This window comes from Nipponia nippon, unplaced genomic scaffold (genome assembly GCF_047370975.1).
Source record: "Nipponia nippon isolate SJK-2023a ecotype South Korea unplaced genomic scaffold, ASM4737097v1 scaffold_7, whole genome shotgun sequence".
In the NCBI taxonomy this organism is placed as follows: Eukaryota; Metazoa; Chordata; class Aves; order Pelecaniformes; family Threskiornithidae; genus Nipponia; species Nipponia nippon.
This window is the reverse complement of record NW_028262391.1, coordinates 8,638,427-8,660,665: the sequence shown is the minus strand read 5'-3', so window position 1 is coordinate 8,660,665 and position 22,239 is coordinate 8,638,427. Positions and strand designations below refer to the sequence as shown.

General features: G+C 44.0%; 1 protein-coding gene across 17 annotated transcripts in view; it reads right to left on the bottom strand.

The window, feature by feature from the left end:
• Positions 1-22,239, bottom strand: part of VEPH1 (ventricular zone expressed PH domain containing 1) — a 98,436-nt gene that overhangs the window by 8,805 nt on the left and 67,392 nt on the right. For 16 of the 17 annotated variants that reach the window (XM_087739902.1, XM_087739905.1, XM_087739901.1 and 13 more), the window contains 3 exons: positions 21,380-21,514; positions 15,893-16,010; positions 3,889-4,025 (listed from right to left, as the gene is read on the bottom strand). In XM_087739902.1, the coding sequence (XP_087596028.1) occupies positions 3,889-4,025; positions 15,893-16,010; positions 21,380-21,514 (390 nt within the window). The remainder of the gene's footprint in view (positions 1-3,888; positions 4,026-15,892; positions 16,011-21,379; positions 21,515-22,239) is intronic. The other variant, XM_087739916.1, reaches the window with a different exon arrangement.

The window sequence follows — 22,239 nt, the reverse complement described above, 5'->3', positions numbered from 1 at the left end:
TTTCCAAAAGCTTTCTGCTCCTATCATACAGGAAAGCTCTGGACTGCTCTGAGTGAGAATTAGTGGTTAGTTATCTTGCAGGAGCTGAGCATGACTTGGGAGAGGCTGCGGTGTGGGAACTCCTGTCTCCAGAGCTGCTCTGCCTGTCCTAGCTTCATCTGCTCTCCCAGCAGGCCAGGTCTGAAAGGCAGGACCAGAACTGGGCAGGGAGACTTCTGCAATAATATCTCAGTCCTGGGAAAGAACCAGGAACATTTTACTGTTCTAAGGAAAAGCTTATATGAAAAGACCACCCAAAAGAAGTCCCAAGCCCAATGGCTGTGATTCCTCTCTGGGACTGGATAGTCCCTTACCCTTACTACTGATCTGCCATTTTTCCACATCCATAATGAATACCCAGGATGAGTTTCCCAACTTTTGGAGCTCTTCCATGTTGCCTACATACGTATTATTTGCAGTCAAGGTCTCCTGCATTCCTGAAGTGCCATAATCCCTGGACAATCCCCTCCTTTCTGACTCAAATCAGCATTGAAGTCCATCCCTTGACTTGAGCAGCTCTCCAGCAAGAGAGGCTGGCACGAACCCCTCGGCAGGGCCAGCAGCTGGGTGAGCAGACAGACCCCTCCGGGACATGGGAGGTCCCTGGGCTGTGAATGGCAGTGACAGCGCAGAGCCATCATCTTCCCAGCACATCTCCATCTTCTGGTGTTGCTGTGGCTTGTTCTAGGACATTTATTTGTCTGTCTCATTCCTTTTTTATCAGGGACCCAATTCCAGACTTCTGAGAGAAGTTTTCTTTCTTTCTGAGAAAACTTCCAGAGAAGTTTTCTTTAAATGGATAATTTCCCACTAAAATGTTCAGTTCTGACCAGACGACTTTCCACGAACAATCAAGTTCATCTCCAACTTCACATGGGAACAAATGTTTCCAGAGCCATCATTGATTCCCCGTGCATGACTACAGAACCACAGCAGTGGCCCACCCTCCCCTGCTTCCACAGACGCTGATTAAGGCTTTGTCAACAGTATTAAGCCGGCTCTGCACCGAAATCTCACCTGGGATAAACATTATGAAAATTTTATCACAGAAAATGCAGAGCAACGATAGACGCAAGAACCAAAACTTTGTATCCCATGAGCCAGACCCTTAGACTTAGAAGCCTATCTAGCAAAAATGATATATTCCCTTCATTACCACACAGTGTTTGACCTCAAGTTGCTAAAGAAAGTTGATTGTACCCTAGGCACATTTCTGTGAAGGCATTTACCACAATTTTCCAGGAGTTTAGGATGTGGCTTGCTTTCAGATGTCTTATAGCTTGGCTTTCTCCTGCCTCCCCTTTACCCACTGGCCATACAGTTGCTTACACAGAGTGAATATTGTCCACATGGTTGCTCTAACAAAGGGAAGGTTCATGGTGGGGCTCCAGGAATAAGCAGGCACAGCCAGCTGGCCATCTCACAATGCCTCCTCTGTGTTAGGTTTGTATTTTTAAGTGAGCAGCATGTGAAGTCCAAACACCCACGCAGCACCCAGCCCTGCTCCACAATGCCAGAGATGACGGGGCAGAGCTGTCACGCTCAGCCAGACAAGCACTGTCTGGCCTCGAAGAAAACAAGCACCAAGATGCAGCTGGGCAAGAGCCTCTACCACCGCTTTAGCCCACCACAGCCTGTAGCCCTGCATCTTGCAATGCTTTCGGCACCGGTACCTGGCCAGCGAGCTGCAGGGCTGGTCCTCCCGCTGGGTGCCAGAGGTGCGCAGGAGCAGACCTCCTGTGGGATCTGAAAGTCACACTTTTATTGTCCAAACGACTTCTGTGAGGCTTCATACCTCCAGCCCTGCTTAAAGGGCTTAAAATTGCCTGTTTGGTGCCTGCAATAGTCAGCCCAGGGCACGTGTGCAACCTAAACTGGTGGGGTCAGGGTTGCCCCAGGCTGCAACCCAAGCAATGGTTAATGGCAAATGACTCTCAAATTTAGGCCAAAAATGTAGAAGTAACAGGATATAACGCACCAGCTTGAAAGACTGATTACCCAGGCACAATAACCCCGCTGCTGTCCCTGGGGGGCTGGACGCCAGCCTGCTACGCTGACAAACCAGTCCAGGTATTTGTGTTCAACTTTAAAAAAAAGCAAAGAAGCCTTGAGTCTGCCAATTAGAAAAGGAAAGTTAATCTATATGAATTACACTGTTGAGCAAAATTTGCTGTTCAACAAGCTAATCTGCCAGCTTCACCCACCTGCCACGCGTTGCGCATTCCCCACGTGAACGCGGGGAGCGCCGAGAACGCAAATCCAAGGAGGGGATTTCTGCGTGCTAATTGCATCCCAGGAGTAATCAAGGTATTCTGATGTGCCTTATGCCTGGCTTGTTTGGAGAGCTAATTAAAGCCATTCCGTTAAATATGTTTCTATAAACCAATCGACTTGCTAAAAAATTACAAAAAAATTACTGGCACTCTTTCAAAAGGGAACATCAGCCAGTACCGAGCTGGAGCTATGGTACACCTATGGATTAAATTGTCTTCAGAATCTCAACCAAAACACCAGAAAAAGTCACTAGAAAGTAAGGAAAAGGCCGTTTCATGAACTACTTGCATTCAAGAGAATTGTATTGTCCCACAAAAGGCACATGTTTCTCCTAGACAGGACACCCTGTTGTATTTCTTATAGGAAGGGGCTCAGGAAGCCATTTAAGCAGCTTAAAGAGCTTTCCTAGGTTTCTATAACAATAAAGATTATTTACCAGAAATATTAAGGTTTGGCTATGTTTAGAAGATGCTGCTATTTTTGGATTATCTAAGAGAGAGGTCTTGCAACAAAAATAAATAGACTATTTGGCACAATATTTGATAATTCTTATTGCGAAAAGATGAAGAAAATTAATTTCTTATTTGTGTTGTTCAGAGACTGAGAAGTAATAACTAATGAGGCCTGGATTCAATTACCTGCTCTTCCATGCCCTGGGACACACTTGTCTCTGAGCCCTATCGGTACAAATTTCAATTTCACAGGAATTTCAGCAGAATTTCTCCCCATTTAGATGAGGGTAGAATTGAAAGCAAAAAAACCTCTGTTCCTTTGGGGGAAAAGCACTTTAGCATCACCTTGCATTAAACACACTTGTATTTCTTGCACAAATAACACTAATTATAATGCCATCATCTCAAGAACAGTTATTAATGTACAAAAGCAAGCAAGACTTTCAAAAAAGGTGAACGGTTGCTTGATTTTGGAGACTGCCCTGAGATGTCCAGAAGGGCCTGACTTTCCAGATATGCTGAACGTAACCATCTCCCCCCAGACACTGCTGGTCCCGTGAAAACTGGGGACCCAGAAATGACAGCTCACTTGCAGCACGTCGGTTGTGGCTGCTACGTACCTCGCTGTCCCATGCCATGCACTTTGCAAGTGGAAAAAATATGTTTACCTGAGCAGAATTTATTGAATTTGTGTTTTTTCAAGGAAACAAAGAATCACTGGTAAAGAGTGGAAACTATTTTTTAACCCACTGTAATTCCTTCAGGAACAGAAGCTTTTGCAATATTTGAGAAGTGACCCTGGGATGCCTCGAGGCAGAGGGGACGATGCTCAGGCACAGGTCACCAGCTAGTAGGTTATAAATTACTGAGACATAGAAGTCGCAGTGCTGAGCCTTGGGCATTTGTTGCCTGAACAAGAGCAGCACCAATCTAACACTCTTGAAAATCTCACGTTCTTGATCCAGAGAGAAAAATATAACTAAAGCCAGTGAGTAACCCCTTGGCTGAAGTTAGCCATGTGGCGTACAGAGACCAAGGGCAAAGCTGAGCAGTAAAAAACTCTGGGAAATGGTGTTGCGGAGTGGAGAAAGAGAGAAATCAAACTGACGGGCTTCTGACTTACGGATTTTCCTTTCCGAAAAAGCAGCTGGTTGCCAGCCAGAGTGAAGTAGCGAGTTTTCCACCTTTTGATAAACTTCCACCGGACTTGCTTCTCTTTAAGCTTGCCTTCAATCAGAGGTTGACCATCCTGATTTATAACTGGGGAGGTGAACACACAACGAGGGGGTTATTTTTGTCCTCCCTTTGCCCCAGCCAAAAGCCAGGCTTTTGCTGCGAAGCAGAAAAGTTTTTTTGCAGTTTAGCTGTGTCAGCTCCAAGACCACATTCCTCCCGACCTCAAGCATTCAGCTGTCACTTCAGAAAGACATTTCAGCCCTTAGTCATGTTTTGCTTGGGAGGCCTAACAGATGGAGCTGACAGCTCGGACTTTTCTGTCCATCACTTTTTCTATTCCCTTAGCCATCACGTACTTATCCCCACCATTACACCTCCCAATTGTTCCTCAGCCCTGCAATAATAATTTATATTTTCATGGAATTAAAAGTAGGCATTTATGTTGTCTCTGAGGCCTTAATCCACGCTACAGAGTTCAATACAGTTATATTCCTGCTGTGCAGTGTTTTGGACAGGACTATTTTGAGGATATCGCTCTCCATTAACTGCAATAGCTTGCTTCATTGCAGCAGCAGCCCTATGAAGAAGGAATTAAGAGCCAGAAGTGGGATGTCCATGTGGGGCTGCGAGATTTGGCACCATCCCACTGGAACGAGTGCCAACCTCTCATAGGTAATTCAAGCCCAGAAACATGACTTTTTGTTGAGAAAGGGGTTGGTGAGTCCCAGGGCTTTGTCTCCCAGGCATGACCCTTCCCTTCCTCACCCTCCCAAGACACTTCTTCCCTTGGGAAAGGGATGCGTTTATTATCAGCCCTCCCTTAGCCAGTGTTTGAGCAATAATCTAGCCTTGCATTTTGTACAGGTCACTCCCTGTTACAGCTTTATTATCTTTTCTAGTTCTCTCTTCAGGAATGTTTCAAAAGTCACTTAACATTAGCAATCCCTTTTGTAAAAAATAATCCTTACAACAAACCCAGAGTTACGTCCTGTAAATCTCATAGCACTGACCGGTTGGGAATGTGATGTTTTCTATCACTTTTGCATTTTTAAAATAACACAATTTATTTTGACATCTGGACTGCCAAAGGCCAGAGCAACTCACAGCTCAGCCCCCAGGGACCCAGTGTCTGTCCTGCTCCCTCAGGAACAGTCAGGGTCTTTTCATCATGTTGCCCACTGAGAACATCGGTGTTTTTACCATCTTGTGGCAAAATTAACTCATAAACTATTAGTGTGTCATTGGCCAATAACACTGCCTCGCCTGTACCCTGGGTGGTAAGAGCTAAACCGGCATTTCTGCCATGCGTGCATCTAAATGCCGTCCTTACTGAGCCTACTTTAAATACAAGATGGGTAACTCTGTCCAAGCCAAAGACAAGGAAGGAGAAGAATGAGAGACACAAAATCTTCTGTCCCCCCCGATGACCTGTGCTACAGCGTGCTACCCAAGAATAATCTAAAATGTAATTAAAAATACATAGTGTACAGTATGGAGTTCAATAACCCCAATGACTGTAATCCACATGGAAGCAGCAACACAGGCACGCTCAGCTACCTTACTTTCAACTCAGCCACTTTCCAGTCCGTTCATCTTCTATAGTGGTCTGAAAAGTGGCTTCAATTTGTCTTAGAAAAATAACTTATGTTTGTCACTATAGATTTTCCTTCAATTAATTCCCTTAAAAATAAAACCCAACTAAAGTCTCTAGGAAAGGGAAAGAAACCCTTTTTTTCTCTTATTGCAAAATTATTGCTATATTTAAAATTATTTTCAGAATTCAAAGCACTGCGTAAATATTGGGAAGCCTTGCACATTCATTTACAGTGTATCTATAAGGCCATGGCCACCTCTACCGCCAGCCCTGTGATCATGGTGCGCACCTGTGGTCAGTATTCACTGGCATTTACCTTGGCTGGAAGCACGTGAGGTTTGGGGAGCTGGAAGAGCATTCCTAAACCTTGCATGCAAAAAGGAATTTTCCAGCACAAGAAAAGCCCAGCAATCAAGGGGATCACCACGGGCTTTAAACCATGACTGCAGAGCAATCTTGAGCCACTGCCCTTCACGTATAGAGCAAACAATTTAAAAATTCTCTAATACCACAGCTGGGTTTCTTTTTCCTTTCTCTTCTATTTTTACACTGATAGACAGGACATGATGGATCAGATAGACTGGAGAGCAGTCCAAGGCATAAGCAGTCTGAGAATGGATGTTTTTTGATGTGATGTTTGATTTGGAGCCCTTCCCAGCATCTGTCAGATGGTCAGTTATCCTCTGGCTGGCCGTACTTGCATACCTTAGCATAAAAGTTTATCCAGTAATGTTTTTGCTTGAAAGTGTTTACTATTGTCTGTGCATGAGCCTTTCAGAGCCCGAAACGCAGTAGGTTGGTGTGATGCTGAGGACGCGAGGTGAGCAGGGTGGCCAGGCGCAGCCACCAAAGGTAGCACCTAGCGTTTCAAAGGCTTTGTAGCTTTTTGGACACATATCTCTCTTCACTACCTCCTGTCTGGTAGAGGAAAAACAAACAACGCAAATACAATGCATCAGATTTAGATAAAGAATGTATTTTTTCCTCAGCGTTGTTTATATTGGCAGAGAGGCAGGCTTTGGAGGTCTTCAGTGTGTACTATTTCAATTTCCTCAAGAAAGACTATAAATATTTCTGTCTCTGTAGATAGGGAGTTTTTGGAAGGAGATGGACTGAATGAAAAGGGGGGTGGCTAAGTTTCAGCTTTGATGGGGAACTGCAGCTGTGATTTCCACGATAAAAACTGGTCACACTCTACTCCCTCACAGCCTGCTGCATCCCTAACTTGATGCAGCAGCTCTTTTCTGTATATTTTCATGCCAGCGCCGATGCGATACACCACCCAACCTGGTGTGGGACAAAGTAAAAAAGAGGTTTGCTTTCTCCCTGCATAATTTTTGTCAATACAAAATGGCACAAATTTACAGGGAAGCTGGTTCGGGCCCGCACCCGTTTCACAACATGCCCTTTAGCCGGGACAGAACTACATTTTACAGCGTGCCCCTTAATAAAAACTTTGCAGTTGTGTTAAATATTGTTCTCAGAACTACTACGGGTACATGTTTTCACTTGTTTTAGAGATTTCCTCAACTGACAATCTTTTCTCCCCAGCCCTTCTGAGAAGCGTGGCCAGGGTGGGGACTGTTTTCAAATAAATATTCAGTTTATTTGAAAATCCTGGAAATAAGATGAAGAAAATGCAAAGTTGAGGGGATTTAAAGTCTTCCTTGGCCATGAGGACATTATGACGTGCAGTGACGTGGTACTCCTGCGATAGCTCTTTGCTGAGGGCGGCTGCGGGCAGCCTCTGTCCTGCCTCCTCACCCTGGTCTGCTGCTGGGGTCGTGCACAGGAATGACACTCAAAATGATGGATCTGGGGCTGGATACTACAGCTGGGGTGGGGTTTTTTAAACCCTCTGCTGAACAGGTTGTGCAGAGGGGGATGGAAAAGGCCACGGGGAATCTCCCTGCTCTATGGCAGGGAAAACCAACACAGGGCAGACCAAAACACCCAAACTCCATACATCCCTCCCTGACGTGGGTTTCTGAAGCACTGGGCCAGGGCAGATGTCTTTGTGAAGAAGCCTCATGCCATGCAGCCTACACTGAATTTACACTAATATAGCATGTAGAATTAACTGCCAATGAATCGATGGCAAAAAAATCCTGCATGGGTACACTCCCCATTTTCTAGACAAGAGAAACAACATCCTGTAGCAAAGCTTCCTAATAACAACTAACCCTGCTCACACAGAGCAGAAAGCAGATGAAATCCGGCTCACACAGGTAACAAGATGCACACAAGATGTCATCAAAAGCCACTGAACAAAAAAGTACTGGAGAAAATAAGAATCCATTTTGAGCAAGGAAAAAGCTGGGGTTTTTTTCAGCTAAATTTGTTTCTGCAAAAAAAATGGGTCCATCAGACTTGAGAGGAGCCTTGGCTTTTTCACCCGAGCATGACCGCGTGGTCATTTCTGCCTGTGGCTGCGCTGATGTCCTCTTAGAGGGGACACCATCTGCCAACAGCAGCTTCATGGGGGAAACATACTGGGAACAGAAGGGCTGGTTTTCTTCCTAAACAGCTTTCTAAGGCTGTATCAGGTGTTGTCTGCCGTTTCTGCAGCTGAGATTTGCTGGGATAACCACGATGGTTGTCCTTAAGAGTCATTCCTCTTTGGGAGCTCAGCAAAAGGGCAGTCCCATAGGGCCGGCAGCTGTCTGGCAGGTCTGAGAACAAGTCCTCGTGCTCTTGTACCAGCCAATTCGTCTTCTAGTGACTTTGTTCCCCATTTATAAAATCAGCATTATAATTTGTCAGATTCATGAGAACTGATAAAAAGTTTTACATTTTTATAATTATTTTTAAACAGCATCTAAGCTGACATTTTGCTTATTGTGCAAATGCCTCATCAAATTTCTAACTTAACGATGTACAGGGTAATATTGCTGTCATTCCCATAATTTGCCATTCACTGTGTACTCTCTTGGTGAAGGATGTTTTCTCACCATGAGAATATACAATTTGGTGTCAGGAAATTACCGTCTCAGTAGCATGTGGGTGATAATAACAGGGCATGGCTCCATATCGTCGCCCAAGATGAAGTGTCAGAACCGCTATGATAAAGTCTACCCAGTGAGAGACAGAGAGCAAAAAGCTGTGAATCTGAGAAACTCAAACCAGCAGCACCAAGAAGCAAGCTTTCCTGGAGCGTGCATAAAAGAAAGAGGAGAGAACTTCAGTTTAATAAAAAATGACAAAGATAGGACAGGGAAAGAATTTTTACTCCTACATGATAACAATAAAGAATTCATAATGTGCACAGTGACTTTCAGAGAATGATGACAGCTGTATAAACATCTAGATACAGCAAAAGAAGGACTTGATATGAAAAGACAATTGCTCAGTGGTTGGGTCTTGTGCATCTGCCTGGCTCCTGGTCCCATGGGAATGGCTTCGATACTGATTCCAGTGCAGTAGGAACACGGTTTAACCCAAACTAAGAAGGTGTAAAGCACAAAAAGTTTGGGGACCAGAAGATCGGGGAACAGAAGATACAAGATGATGGTTGGTGGTCAGGAATGCAACATGAGAAAGGAAGTGAATATGCAATTTTGGCCTAAAGTGGATTTTTATGGCCAAAATCTTTCAAAACCAGGATTTACTAAAGAAATGCTGATCTCTCTCTAAGCACCCGGTGGCTGGAAGCAATGCTAACAGAGCACTTCTCATGTACATCCACAAAGAAGCCCATGGGGAATTCTGATGTCAGCTTCCAAAGTCGTCATAATGAATCTGATGCCAGTATGTCTGAGGGTCTGATTAGGAGAAAAAGATTCATGGAAGATAAGAATGAAGCTCTTTTCCAATATTTTTGTAAGTCCTTTTGCTTATTTTCATTGTGGTTAACTTCACAGAATAACAGAATAATTCAGCTGGAAGGGAGCTCAAGGGGTCTTTCGTCCAACCTCCTGCTGAAAGCAAGGTCACCTATGGAGTCAGGCTAGGTTGCTTATGAATTTATCCATCCAGGACTTGAAAATCTCAACAATATCTCTAGGCAAGCTGTTCCAGTTCTTGATCATCCTCATGGTGGGAAAGCTTTCCTGTGTAGCCAGCCTGAACCTCTCTTGTTCCCATTTATGCCTGCTGTCTCTTGCCCTCCCACCACACACTACTGAAAAGAGCGTGGCTCTATCTTCTTGGTGACCTCCTTGAGTTACAGACAGACTGCTGTGAAGTCTCCCTTGAGCTCTGCCTGCACCAGCCCTTGTCCCTCAGGCCCTCCTCACAGGGCAAGAGCTTCAGCCCCCAAACATCTTGGTGGAGCCTGTCCCAATCCTTACTGGGACTTCACTCAGTCACCACTGTAGCCATTGAATGCCTGCTGTGTGCAAAGTAGGAGTAAGTGCACGGAGCTCTGTTAGCAAGGGGCATCATGAGTAAATCCGTACTGCCTTAGAAATGCAGAGCTTTACTCTTCTGTCTGAACTCTTCCCAAAACCAAATTCAGTAGCTGGTGACCCGCACTGCTTTCCACAGCAGAGCACGGTTCTATGAATGAAGCATCTGTACTTCTAATACAGTTAGAAGATTTTTTAAAAATGCAATCAACTGCCCACTGGGGTTTGCACATTCCTTATACACATATTAATTATTGGAAAATTATGTCTAGTTTTGATTTCTTCACCTTGCATGAATAAGGACAAATTAAAAGACTTCAGAGAAGTGATACAAGAATGATTTAAGACTGATCTTTCATATGATTATTCATATCACGAGAAACTAATACTGTGTGTATTCTCCTTAATTTGCCCAAGCCAAGATCAAGATGTGACATGATGAAGTCTACAAATAGAGATTTTCTGCATAGCAGGGAAGGGCATAATGTGATGCCGTGTTTGGAGATAAACACACACACATTTTAACAGTATGGTTAAATTACCTGAGCAACAACTTAGGCACATCATGGGTTCTCCTTCAATTGACTTTTAAAAATTAGGTTTAGACATCTTTAGAAAAATATGCAAAAGCAATACATTTCTTTGATATAAGCATTATTGGACTGGATTATTTGACTATTGTTTTATAGAAGGTCAAACTAGGTGATCACCATCATCTCTGGGTTTGAAATCACTCTGTGTGGTGGTATGCTGACATGTATGATGAGATCTTTATCTTGAAAAAAAGAGTTAAAGGATTCAAAAGGTTGTATTTACTATATATTTGTCATTACTTTTTTTTTCCTGCAGAACACACAATAAAGCTAAAAATATTATCCAAACTCAAAATGAAGAATTATTTACTATAATATCTATTGCTTCTTAAACCATGTCAATATAGAGACACTAACTCCAAAATCAATTCAACCCTGAATAGTACCCATTGATGTAAGTGTCCATTGGAATTATTTTCTATTAACTGCATCTTGCTTTCTTGGCAGAACTACAATTCCTCAAGGTTGAAGTAGTTTGGGTACTGAATAAAAAGCAAAAAACCCTCCAAACTCTTCCAAGATGAACTCAAGACAGATAAAAAACAAAGCATTAAATCTTCCATTTGACGAAACATAAAATCATCCACAAAAATTCAGTCCAATCATGAATGATCTCAATGATAATAAACTGCTCTTAACTTGAAAGAATGGAATGTGTGGGTGGCAAGCAGATGAAGATAAATGCAATTAACCTAAGGGAATATGGATTCACTCTCTCTCATTAATCATCACATTTGGTTTTGTTGAAAACCTGGAAAGGACACATTACTGAATGCCACTTTTTATAATTTTCAAGCAAGCATTATAGCTGGGATATTTCAGTTCACTCGGTAATCACCACTGCTAGCAAAAGATAAATGTATTCAGAAGTTAATATGGTGTAGGCTGAGTGAATTGCTTTCTTAGAGAGGAATTCATAAAAAAACCCCTCAGTTTTACCCAAATCATTGCCCATGGGCACAATGTCTCTTCTGCAGACCACGGGGATTACTGCAAATTCTTTGTAAGCTTCCAGAATAAGGAATGTACTGCAATTCCCTCTCCAACTATCAAGTGGTTCTACTGATTTTTTTTGTGCAAGAGCTTGTGAAGCCAGCTGTCAATACAGGAGGTTATGTTGAAATGAGGCTCTTAAAGGCCAGCTTTTCCTAACACGAGGCACACACTGCATTTACCAAAATTTCAAATGCCTTGTATCTGTGCTTGAATGGTTGTCATTTAAAAAAAAAAAAGAAAAAGGTAGCCTGGTTTTCCTAGCTCTGAGACCAGCTACACAGTCAGGGCACATACGTGTATCTGAGCAGATGAGTAGGATTTGTGGGAATGCTCTTCCTGGGTGGGAGGAAAAAACAATTTGGGATGATTTAACAGCACTTCTGGAAAAGTGTGGTTGTATAAGAAATGCTTTGCAATCAGAAGAATGCATGAGAAATATTCAAACTTTCTCTGGGTTAATTGCCACTTTGAGTACATCCACCACATTGCTTAAGCATAACTGCCTCTCTCCTCACAAACTCAGCCTCCAAGAGTAGTCCGGCTCCAAAAATCCTCCCAGCTACATCCCAAAAAAAACCATCATTGATCTGGCATCCTAAGGCAAGATTGAGGCTTTAAGGCATAATGCTTTCTTAAGTTTGGAGAATAAATGGCATCTTGCAACATGGCATCCAAAAAATGCAACAAAAGCCAACATTAACCAAAACCAAAAGACAATAATAGAAAAAGAATTTGCCTCTGAATTCCTTCTTAAAGAACAATTTGGTTGCTAAACAGCATTGCTGAGAGCGAAAAATTACTTTCTTGTCTTTCAAAAGTATTTGAGATCTCAAAGGGGCTGCCCCAGAGTGGAATGAAAATAAAACATGTTTTACAGCCTTTACATTTCTTACCAGTTCAAGGAGACCTCTGAATCTTCTTTCTTGTCTCAGATCTTATAAACCCAAAAAGACCCTGGAGCGTCTCCCACTCTGGTACGACTTTTCCCATCTGCCACAGGTCTACATCACCAATACTAAGGTGAATTTGTCATTCACCTGCAGATTTTTATTCCACTGAGCACCATCTTCCACGTTCTTTCCTACACCTGAGCTTTTTTATGACCCATACAATGTTTTATTTTCTTGGGCTTCTAAAGGCTTGTAGAGCTGAGAAGAAAATTATGGTATTCGTAATGAGCCTTTTGTAAAAAATTTTCTTTAAACTGAGACAAAGAGAGTAATTGCTCATAAAAAGGACAGTTGCAGTCCAAAAATATCGTGTGCCTAGTTCCTCCTGTTCCTGACCACATAATCATAGAATCCTTTAGGTTGGAAAAGACCTTTAAGATCACCAACCGTTAACCCAGCACTGCCAAGTCCACCACTAAACCATGTCCCTAAGCACCACATCTGCCCGTCTTTTAAATACCTCCAGGGATGGGGACTCAACCGCTTCCCTGGGCAGCCTGTGCCAGTGCCTGACAGCCCTTTCGGTGAAGAAGTTTTTTCTAATATCCAACCTAAACCTCCCCTAGTGCAATTTGAGGCCATTTCCTCTCATCCTATCACTTGTTACCTGGGAGAAGAGACCGACCGCCACCTCGCTACAGCCTCCTTTCAGGTAGTTGCAGAGAGCGATAAGGTCTCCCCTCAGCCTCCTCTTCTCCAGGCTAAACAACCCCAGCTCCCTCAGCTGCTCCTCACAAGACTTGTGCTCCAGACCCTTCACCAGCTTTGTTACCATCCTCAAAGTCATCCCTGAACTCTCAATCCTGGCTCTAAAATAAAGGGTAAATGGTGATTTTGTAGGTGCTGACATTTATTAAAAGCTTCTCCCTCCTCTCCTGGGCTATGGCAGCAGAGACAGCACGGTGGCTGGGCAGGGAGGAGGACAGGCTGGAAACCTTTCTAAACAGGGGAGAGGCAGGCAGCGATAACCCTGCAAACGCCAGGCACCACCCTTGGTGCCTTCAGTGCTTGAGGAGGGAAAACCTTCTTCCAAGCATCCAGGCAACCTCCATGCTCTTGAGTACCGGTGGTACTCGAGAAAAAGAAAGCAAAGTCTCAAGTTATTGCATCTGCTGAGAAGGTAGCATTTCACTTAACACCTTAGGACTGTAGTTGCATTTTTTCCATTGGGCTTTAGTTGACATCATACAGATACAAGCTAGAAAAAAGGTAAACCTAAAAAAAAAAAAAAAAAATTGTTTTTCCACTCCTAGAAGAGGCAGTATAATTTACAAGGGTCTATATAAGTACCAGCATATAGGAATGAAAGTCTGATTTGTACCTGGACCTGCTGGGCAAGCTTGATGAGGGCAGACCCTCCTCGCCCAGCTGGCCAAGTGCTCCTGCACTTGCACATCTCCATGCAGAGCAGATTTTGGCACTTCTTGGGAAGGACAGAACAGCTGCACTGCCGGGTGGACACTGCTCAGGCTGGAGGGCAGAGCTTTGAATGTATTAATCCCTTCTGTTGACCCCAGTGTGTAAATGGAGGACATGCATTTCATTGCAGCCTTTTCACAGCAGCTAGGGGAAATGGTGAACCCTTGGGAGCAACATGACCTTCTCCCTCATCTCTGTGGGATATTGCAACACCAAATCTACAACCTACAACACTGTGACGTGATTTTTCACCAGCCTGAAACAACGATGAATGAGCGAGAGGCGGCGTGCCAAACCCCCCCCCCCCCCCCCCCGCCACAGGCACTCCACGGCAGGCGTTACGCTCCCACTTCCCGAAGACCATTAGTGTCAGGCAAAGTATACAGTTTACCCTACTTGAGATGTCAGCTCAAGTGCTCTGCAAACAGACTCAAGAGCCTCTTGCCAGTGGTACAGAGATGGTCCCTGCTTTCGTAAGCTCTTGTATTAACCAAAGAGCACTGAAGAGCTCACTGGGAATTGCTGCCTGCTGTCACACTCTTTTATTGCTGTTTGCGTTGAGTTCAGACCCGTTTGAAAATGCCAGCTCTATACTGGTCATACCAGTGGGGTCTGGGTCCCAGTCCCTACACTGTGCTCCTGGCAGCAGAGCCACAGTGCTGTGTTGCAAGGACCTCCCCGCACCACGTCCTGCTTCCAGCCCTTCTTAGACCTCTCCTTGGAGGACACGGTGCTTTGGCAGGAGAGCACCAGGGAAGCAAGGTGTCAGCTGTCCTTTGATGTCTCCAGACTGGCATCGTCAGCAAAACCCATCATGATGATGATGCCATCATCAATAAAGAAATAGTGCCTTTGCCACCTTCATCTGGTCTGTTGGCTCTAATACAGCTGTCCTACCAGCATAATCAATAGCTTGCTATAAACACTCCCCTTTTTGGACTAGTTAAATGTCTTTGAAAAAGCTATTTCATTAAGCTTTGAAATTTTAAGCAAGACAGACTCCTTTTCCCCGTAGCTTGACATACGTCTATCACTGATGAGATGGACAAACTACAGCAAGACCACGGCACTGAGATGAAATTTCAGCTCAAAGCATGATTTCTTTTATGGTTGCTCATTCCCACGAGAGTTGTGGAAGGAAGAAGATGGTCAAACCCATGAAATGAGCACGGGCAGCCCAGCCTGCAGCAGAGGCTGTGCCACTCTTGCAAGACTTACTAAATTCAGGGTTGATGAAATATAAAGAGATGCTAGCTGTTAAAATAAATAGCTGAAACACCCAATTATTGAAAGGCTTGGCCAAAATATTCAAAATTCTTGGCCAGAATTGTGCAGGCTTTTACAGAGTGGCAAAAAACATCTAAGAAAAGGGCTGTTCCTCCAAATTTCAGTACACTGATCTAAAGCACATGGTCATCAGAAGGCTTCAAAAAAAAGGTCACTAGAATCTTTTACCTGGGAAAAAGTGTATTTTCCACTCACCCTGTTTGCTAATACAGTTGAAGTATTATGGCTGTTCTTAAGCATTGACTTGTTCCTATGAAGATGCGTACTATGGATTCAATTATTTTAAAGCAAATAATTCTGAGAACAAAGACGACATGAATCGGGTGTAGTATCTAGGCCAATGTCCCCTGACATGTGGCACCTATGCAGTCTCCAGAGAGCCTGGGACATGGTCCAGCAGATGCAGCTCCTTTATCTGGACACTGCAAGATGGGTGCAGACCCCCCCCACTCCCCAGGGGTTAGTAGTCATGCAGATTTGTGAGTCTACATTAATTTTGGATTATATCCCTCTAAGCATACACTGAATAAGGTTTGTGCTTGACATTATATCTCACCAGAGATGTTGAGACAAGAGGAGTTTAATGAAGAATTCCAGCTAAAATAGACAATGGCAGTGCTATGGTGGAAGGTTTGCTTTCTCTTTTCCCCAACCTCTGCCACCATCACCAGAGACACAGAGTTATCTGTGAGCTTCACTCCATCTTCCGCCCACCACAGCTCCAGCACCACACACAGCCCACCAGCAATGAAGGCAGACCACTTACCTGTTGCCTTTTCAGGGTTATTGCACATGAAGCACTGCCAAGTTCCCGTTTCCTCGCTGTAGCCAAATAAATCAAAGAACCTCACTTCTTCCAGGTGCATCTGCACATGGTCCAGGTCCTAGGCCAATAATGAGAAAAACCAAACTCACTCACCAGGTGAACTGCTGCATGGTTAACAGCTTGTAACCTGAAATCACAGAGGGGTGCACAGCAGGCGCTGATGAGTGTCCTCTTCCATGTGTCTCCTGTGGGCAAAAACCTGCCAGGGCAAATGTGCTAAGCAGGACATTCTCTCTCTCTCTCTCATCAGTAGCAGCTTATATATAGATAGATAGATATAAAATAACTCTGTAGGAGGCACAGGAATGCTCTGGGTTTTTTTTCTTCTTCAACACTGCTGTCAGCAGTGCACTCAGCAGTCCTGTCCAGCACGTTTCCCACCAGCTGAACCGCCTTGATTACCTCCAGCCCTCTCTCAGGATTTTTTTCAATGACCCACAAGGTAGTGGTCTCTGCTAACATGCTACAGTGCTGGGGACTTCCTCCTGTCCAACCGGATCACCCATCAGAGCAAGAGTTAGTGGCTGGGGACTACTTTATTTTCCTTTTTTTTTTTTTTTAAAGAAAGAATAGAGGCTCTGAACCCAGCTGCCTGTGAGAAACACTAACACAAATGTTTAATGTGAATGTTAATATGAACATTTCCAAAAACCCAGCAACAACAAGGCTGATTTCTCTCACGCAAAACACACCCAAGTAAATGTGACATTATATTGCCAGTGACAAGACAGGAAAGTAAGGATTATGCATCTGCAAAGTAAACTGAATGTCTAACTTGATCAAAGTAACCTACAGAAAGTATACTTGCAGCTTTGAGTATGAGAAAAGCCAGACGGTACTGGTTTTGAGGCAATTAATAACACTGTATAATTCTGTGGATTTAAAACCCTGTTATTTAATTTTAAAACAGATTGCGATCTCCCACTTAAACAGACGTTGGCATTAAATAACAGCAACCAAGTTACCAATAACAGCAAACAGAAAGGGAATTGCCAGGACCGCTCAGAAAACATTCCTATTTATTTGTGTGGGTTCTTCACAGATCCGCAACACCACACACAGCAGCCCAAAGAAAACACGGATTTACACAGTCAGCGCAGAAAATACCATCCCTTGCCAAGGGACATTAGTTCAACGCACTAAACAAGGCTGTGCAAAGGACGGAGTTGTTCAATTCGGGTCTTTTCAGGCAAGCTTTAGCGAAGAAGAGGGAGCAGGAGACTGGCTGGCTCAGGGAGACCCAGCAGCATGGTGTCTCTCCTCCCCGGCCTCTTTCAACCTGGGAAATGGCCAGGAAATGGCTGTTTTCCCAAGAATCAAAATGCCCAAGACCACGTCAGACCTCTGGCCATCGCCCCGGATAACAAGCTCAGCTGAGCCAAACGTCAAGTGGGGGCTCTCGGGTGCCCCCACCCTCTGCACGCCAGAGACCATCTCCTGATGGATTTTAGGCTGTCTGAAAGAAGGATAGCAAGGCAGAATGGGGAGCACGACTCACATCACCTTAGAAGCTCCAAACGACTAAGGTTTTCTTCCCTTTCCAGCAGGAACATGCAGAGAAATGGGCTTCACAACACACAGGAAGACAATGAAGACAAAGGTCCCGGACACACGTTGGCTTTGTTTGCAAGAGGGTGCTGCAGGGCAGCAGCCCCACAGCCCAGCTCTTCTGTCCATCCTTGCATGGGAGATAAACAGCCAGGCTGCAGCAGAGAGGTCCCCTGCACTCCCTGGCTGCCTTGGGCGGGCTCCCTCGTAACGCCTGGCTGTTCAATTCCTTATGCCTCCTGTGCCTGTTCGCTGGGGTCAGGGCTGCATCCGTACCTCTGCGCGGTCGGCTGCTGGGCTGCCCTGCCCCAGCACACTCGAACTGGCTTATACTGGGGATTGCAGGTAAAACTTGATTATTTTGTGCTGTAACTGCTCTTTATACATTGCTGAAGTTCTTATTTTCCTCCAAAGAGGAATGCTATACGTTCAAGGAGTTTAGCTGACTGCTGTGCTGTGTAGCAGGAGCACTGTGCAGCTTCTCTTCATATTTCTCCTGCCAGTTGGTGGCTCTGACAGTCTGAGGCTCCCTGCCTCCCTTCAGATACTTCGTGTGTGGTGTGGGATCCCGAGCAGACACCTCCCTGGGCAGGAGAGCCGAGCCCTCCGGAGGGACAGACTACACCAGCCCCCCAGGGTATCTTCTCCACTGCGGGCTCCCGATGGAGGGACAGATGTCCCAGGAAGCAGGGGACAGCAGAGCAGAGCATGGGCAGCAAGGCGCCCTGCCCCGATGCGCCTGATCCTCCTCCCGCTGTGGCATCTGGGAGGATACAAGATGGACAAAATAATGATGGTGCTGCTCTCAGTGGGTCTGTGCAGGACTTCATATGGGCACGCGGATTATGCTGAGCAAAAAGCCTAGGAGCTTCGCCATCCTGTGAAAAATCTTTTACTGGCTGCAATGAGCCAACTCTAGACTGAAAGAGAACAAATATCACTAAAATATCAATGCAGCAATCTTTCTTTTCCACTCTGTACTCTGGTACACTTGAAATAATCTGCAATAAGCCACTTATTTCAGGAGGAGAAGCACAGGGAAAAAGCCTAATTGGAGAGGAGAGATTTGTCTCATCCACATGCTCCATCACCTTGAAAACTTCAGTGACTCCATTGTGAAAATGCACTGCGTAAACTGAGATAGCAAAGAAAGGGAAGAACAGAACTAACAATGGCTTAAAAATGTTAATTATTCTCTTGCAAGGCTGCTCAACAAAAGACTCTCTTAAGGCATCACATGGGGCTCGTAAAGTAGTCACCATCTCACTGTTCTGACACAGCGTGAGTCAACACAAAGAATTCAGCAACGAGCTCAAAACCGGCTTAGTTTTTGTAATGTGGCCTGTGTGTACTTTGATAAAGAACTATGAAGCAACCGAACGGAAATCTGTAAGGATGTACATCTGGAAATGCTTTACTTCTGGCACATCTTAAGCCATGCTGTATAAATATTTTTTGTGGCACGAACAGGCTGCCCAGTGAAACACGACATGCTTTCTGTAAGCCAGGTATTTGCTGCAATTCCTTGCACACACATCCTGGGCCAAATTCAGAAATAGCTTACAGCGATGTAAATCTGAAACTATTTCTCAGAATTTACTCTGGAACAAATCATTGATGTAATAGATTTTTCTTCAGGTTTGCAAAATGCTTCTAAAGTCATGTACTCTGGATTAGCCACAGGGTCACAGGGCGAAAGCGGAGCAATTGCAGAGCAGTGTCGCAGCACTGACTCCACTGTGGCTCCTGTTGGCTGCTGGGGTCCGACCGTCCCCACATGCTCGCAGCCCAGAAATTCCTCGGTTCCGATAAAGCATTCAGACATTGCTGTCACACAACACATAAAACTTCATACAATACAGGATGCTGACACTGCATTTATATCAACAGATTTCAAAATACTTTTAATTAAAAGTGCTCTGCTTACTGAAAGAACCACACACCCATAATTTTGCTTCCTGCACTACTGGCAGAGGAATAATATTAACAACTACAACCATTTTGTCAAATGATTCACAATATTTGAAATTCTATTAGCAATGGGAAGAACTTCAGAAACGAAAATTTCAAATTACTGCAGAAGCTTAGTCTGTCAAGCAAAGTAAAGACTAGGTCATGCCAGGAACGTTCTGGCTGGATTTTTTGGGAACATAAAAGCTACAGGAAACACTCCTTATGGCAGGCCTAGGTCTCACTCCCAGAAAATTCAATGGGACTTTTCTCAGTAAACTGAATGCAAATTGCACTAGAAACAAACTCACGTTTTATATTAATAAGCAAAACCAAAACTGAGAAAGTAAATCCAGCAGCATACTGTGGAGACAAAGACTGAATATTAAAATCTTTTACCATTTCAGATGCATTACATCTGCCTGACTGTCTTCACCCTCCGAAGGCTGTTAGGTAATCTGCAGCTCCTGGAGTTTCCGAACTTCAACTCACTGCTTAATTCATTATATCAGTGAAGGTCAGTATCTCATTTTCCAGCTCTGCTATTTTGGGAACTCAAAAGATACTCTAATTGTCATGGAGTGACGAAAGTTCCCAAAATAGGCCAAATATTAGTATCTGAGCAATAGCAGGATTATGCAACCAATGCACTGGAGACTAATCACGTTTCTAGGGTGTTGGGCATGTTTTGTAGGCTTTGTGTGCACGATGCACTACGTCTAATCCTACCCATGAAGGCATGCTCTTCTCTAAGCTCTTTATTCCCCCCAAACTCTTTTACACTCCACCGGCTCCAACTTTTGACTAGTAGATCTTGGCACGGACTCAAGTTAAGCCAGTATTGAACAGAAAAGCAGTTCTAATGCCTTTGGATGAGTCAAGCTAGGATTTCAATAGCAGCTAAAATACTTAGTGCAAGCTCCACTGTGTGTCTAAGTAAAACTGGCCCATAAGATATGGGGATCCCCTACTCCTCTTATAAGCTGCAGCAGGAATTCCCACTTCAATGCAACATTATCTTGGGGGTTCAGAAGGTGTTTCTAACAAAACTCCTGCTTTTAAATCAGCCATAACCTTAGTAAATTAATCTTATTCAGTCAGACATCTTCATGCATACCATATTCTGAGACAGAGCATTTAAAAGTCATGTTTGACAGTTCATTTCATCCAATTGAGCTGGATGGAGATGTTCAGAAATAAACAGATATTTGTTTTACAATCCTACAGCATCCTTTTCCAAGAAGCCTGATTAATAGCTTTGAAATAGCATTTGCTGAAATCCCGGAGACAGTAAACAGCTTTGAAAGAGTAATCTTTTAAACTGATGGGGGTAACTAATGGTGCATGTACAAATGATCGTTTCCGTAAAATCCAAGTCTGTGTTTAACTAGGTGAATTTCCAAGTGGCTGCCAAACAGTCCATAGCGGCAGCTAATCTGAATCTAGAGTGAAACTGAGAGCAGGAAAAAATCCATATGTAGCACCACTAGTTTTCATCATGTCAGGAACAATCCACGTGAAGCGTGTAGGAGGGGATGAAGAACAAGCTTGGAGACCTTTCAAAGCACAGTACAAAACAACACTGTGGACCCTCTGCAGAGGTTGAAAATATAATGGCTGGTGAACGTTTTTCAACATCCCCACAAGCTGAGTGCTTCATAGAAAAGAGAGGTCAGAGGCACGCGCTATGGATCACCATATGGTCATCCAGGAGAAGAGGACTTGGCATGGCAGTAAGTGCAAATGCCCGGAAGACGACAGAGCTAAGGCAAAGAAGGGGAAGGGGCAGGGAAAGGGGTTTTGTTTTCCACGATTTGAGCACAGCAAAGACTTGCTGTAGCTATTGTAAAGGTCATTGTACAGCTGTTCTAAAAGTCAGGGCAAAGTTCTTCTACTATTTTTTTTTTCCTGAGAAAAAAAATAGCTTACCTTTTGGTGTGGAAACGTAGACTGGATCATGGCAGTTTCAAAACTGTGCATCCCCTTGAGCTGTGTCTTCTCCCACAGGGCCTTAAGGACTTGCACAGAATTACTCTGTATGGACAAAGGTTCTGCAAACAAGCTCTGAAGAAAATGTTGAAAACAGGATTTCAAGCATTTTTTACTTGGCCATTAACAAAGAACATCTTGTTCTTACAGTGGGACAGCCATGTGAATAACCAGGGATTAGTTCATTTTTTGTAAGGAGTTACAATGGATCAATATGCACACGGTTAGATAAATCCTCAAATATTTAATGTCCTCTGGGGCTTTTTTTATTGTACATTACATGTCTTCAAGGTCTGTGGCTCACCAAAGATTATCTGTCAACTACCACTATGCATAGCAAGTTGTATGTCGTTTTTGTATTGAAATGCTAGTTTATCAAAATGTTAGCAGCACAGGCCTCTGTGAACCAGGTGTATATCTCAGTGACGTGCATCTTCTTAGAGAAAGACATGTCGTTTACCAGTTAATGCGAAGAGATGCTTAGCACCATTGCACGTTTGTGTATGTTTATTTGGACCTGACTGCAGCTCTTGGTCCTTGTGCAGGGAAGAGTAACAGGGCAGTGTTTGCGACTGCACTGAACACACAGTGGGATGAAACGCAAGACAAAAAACTCCGCAGAGCACATTCAACACAGATTTTGGTGGCAGAGTACAGGAATTTTCATCCCCTGAACATTCATAAGACAAGATGAAACCTGGGCTGGGCTGGGTGCTCTCACCTCCAAAGCTCCCTATTTCAAAGGACAGCAAGGGTACAACCTTACGCTGCCTTGAATTTTTCTAGTATTTGAACAGTGT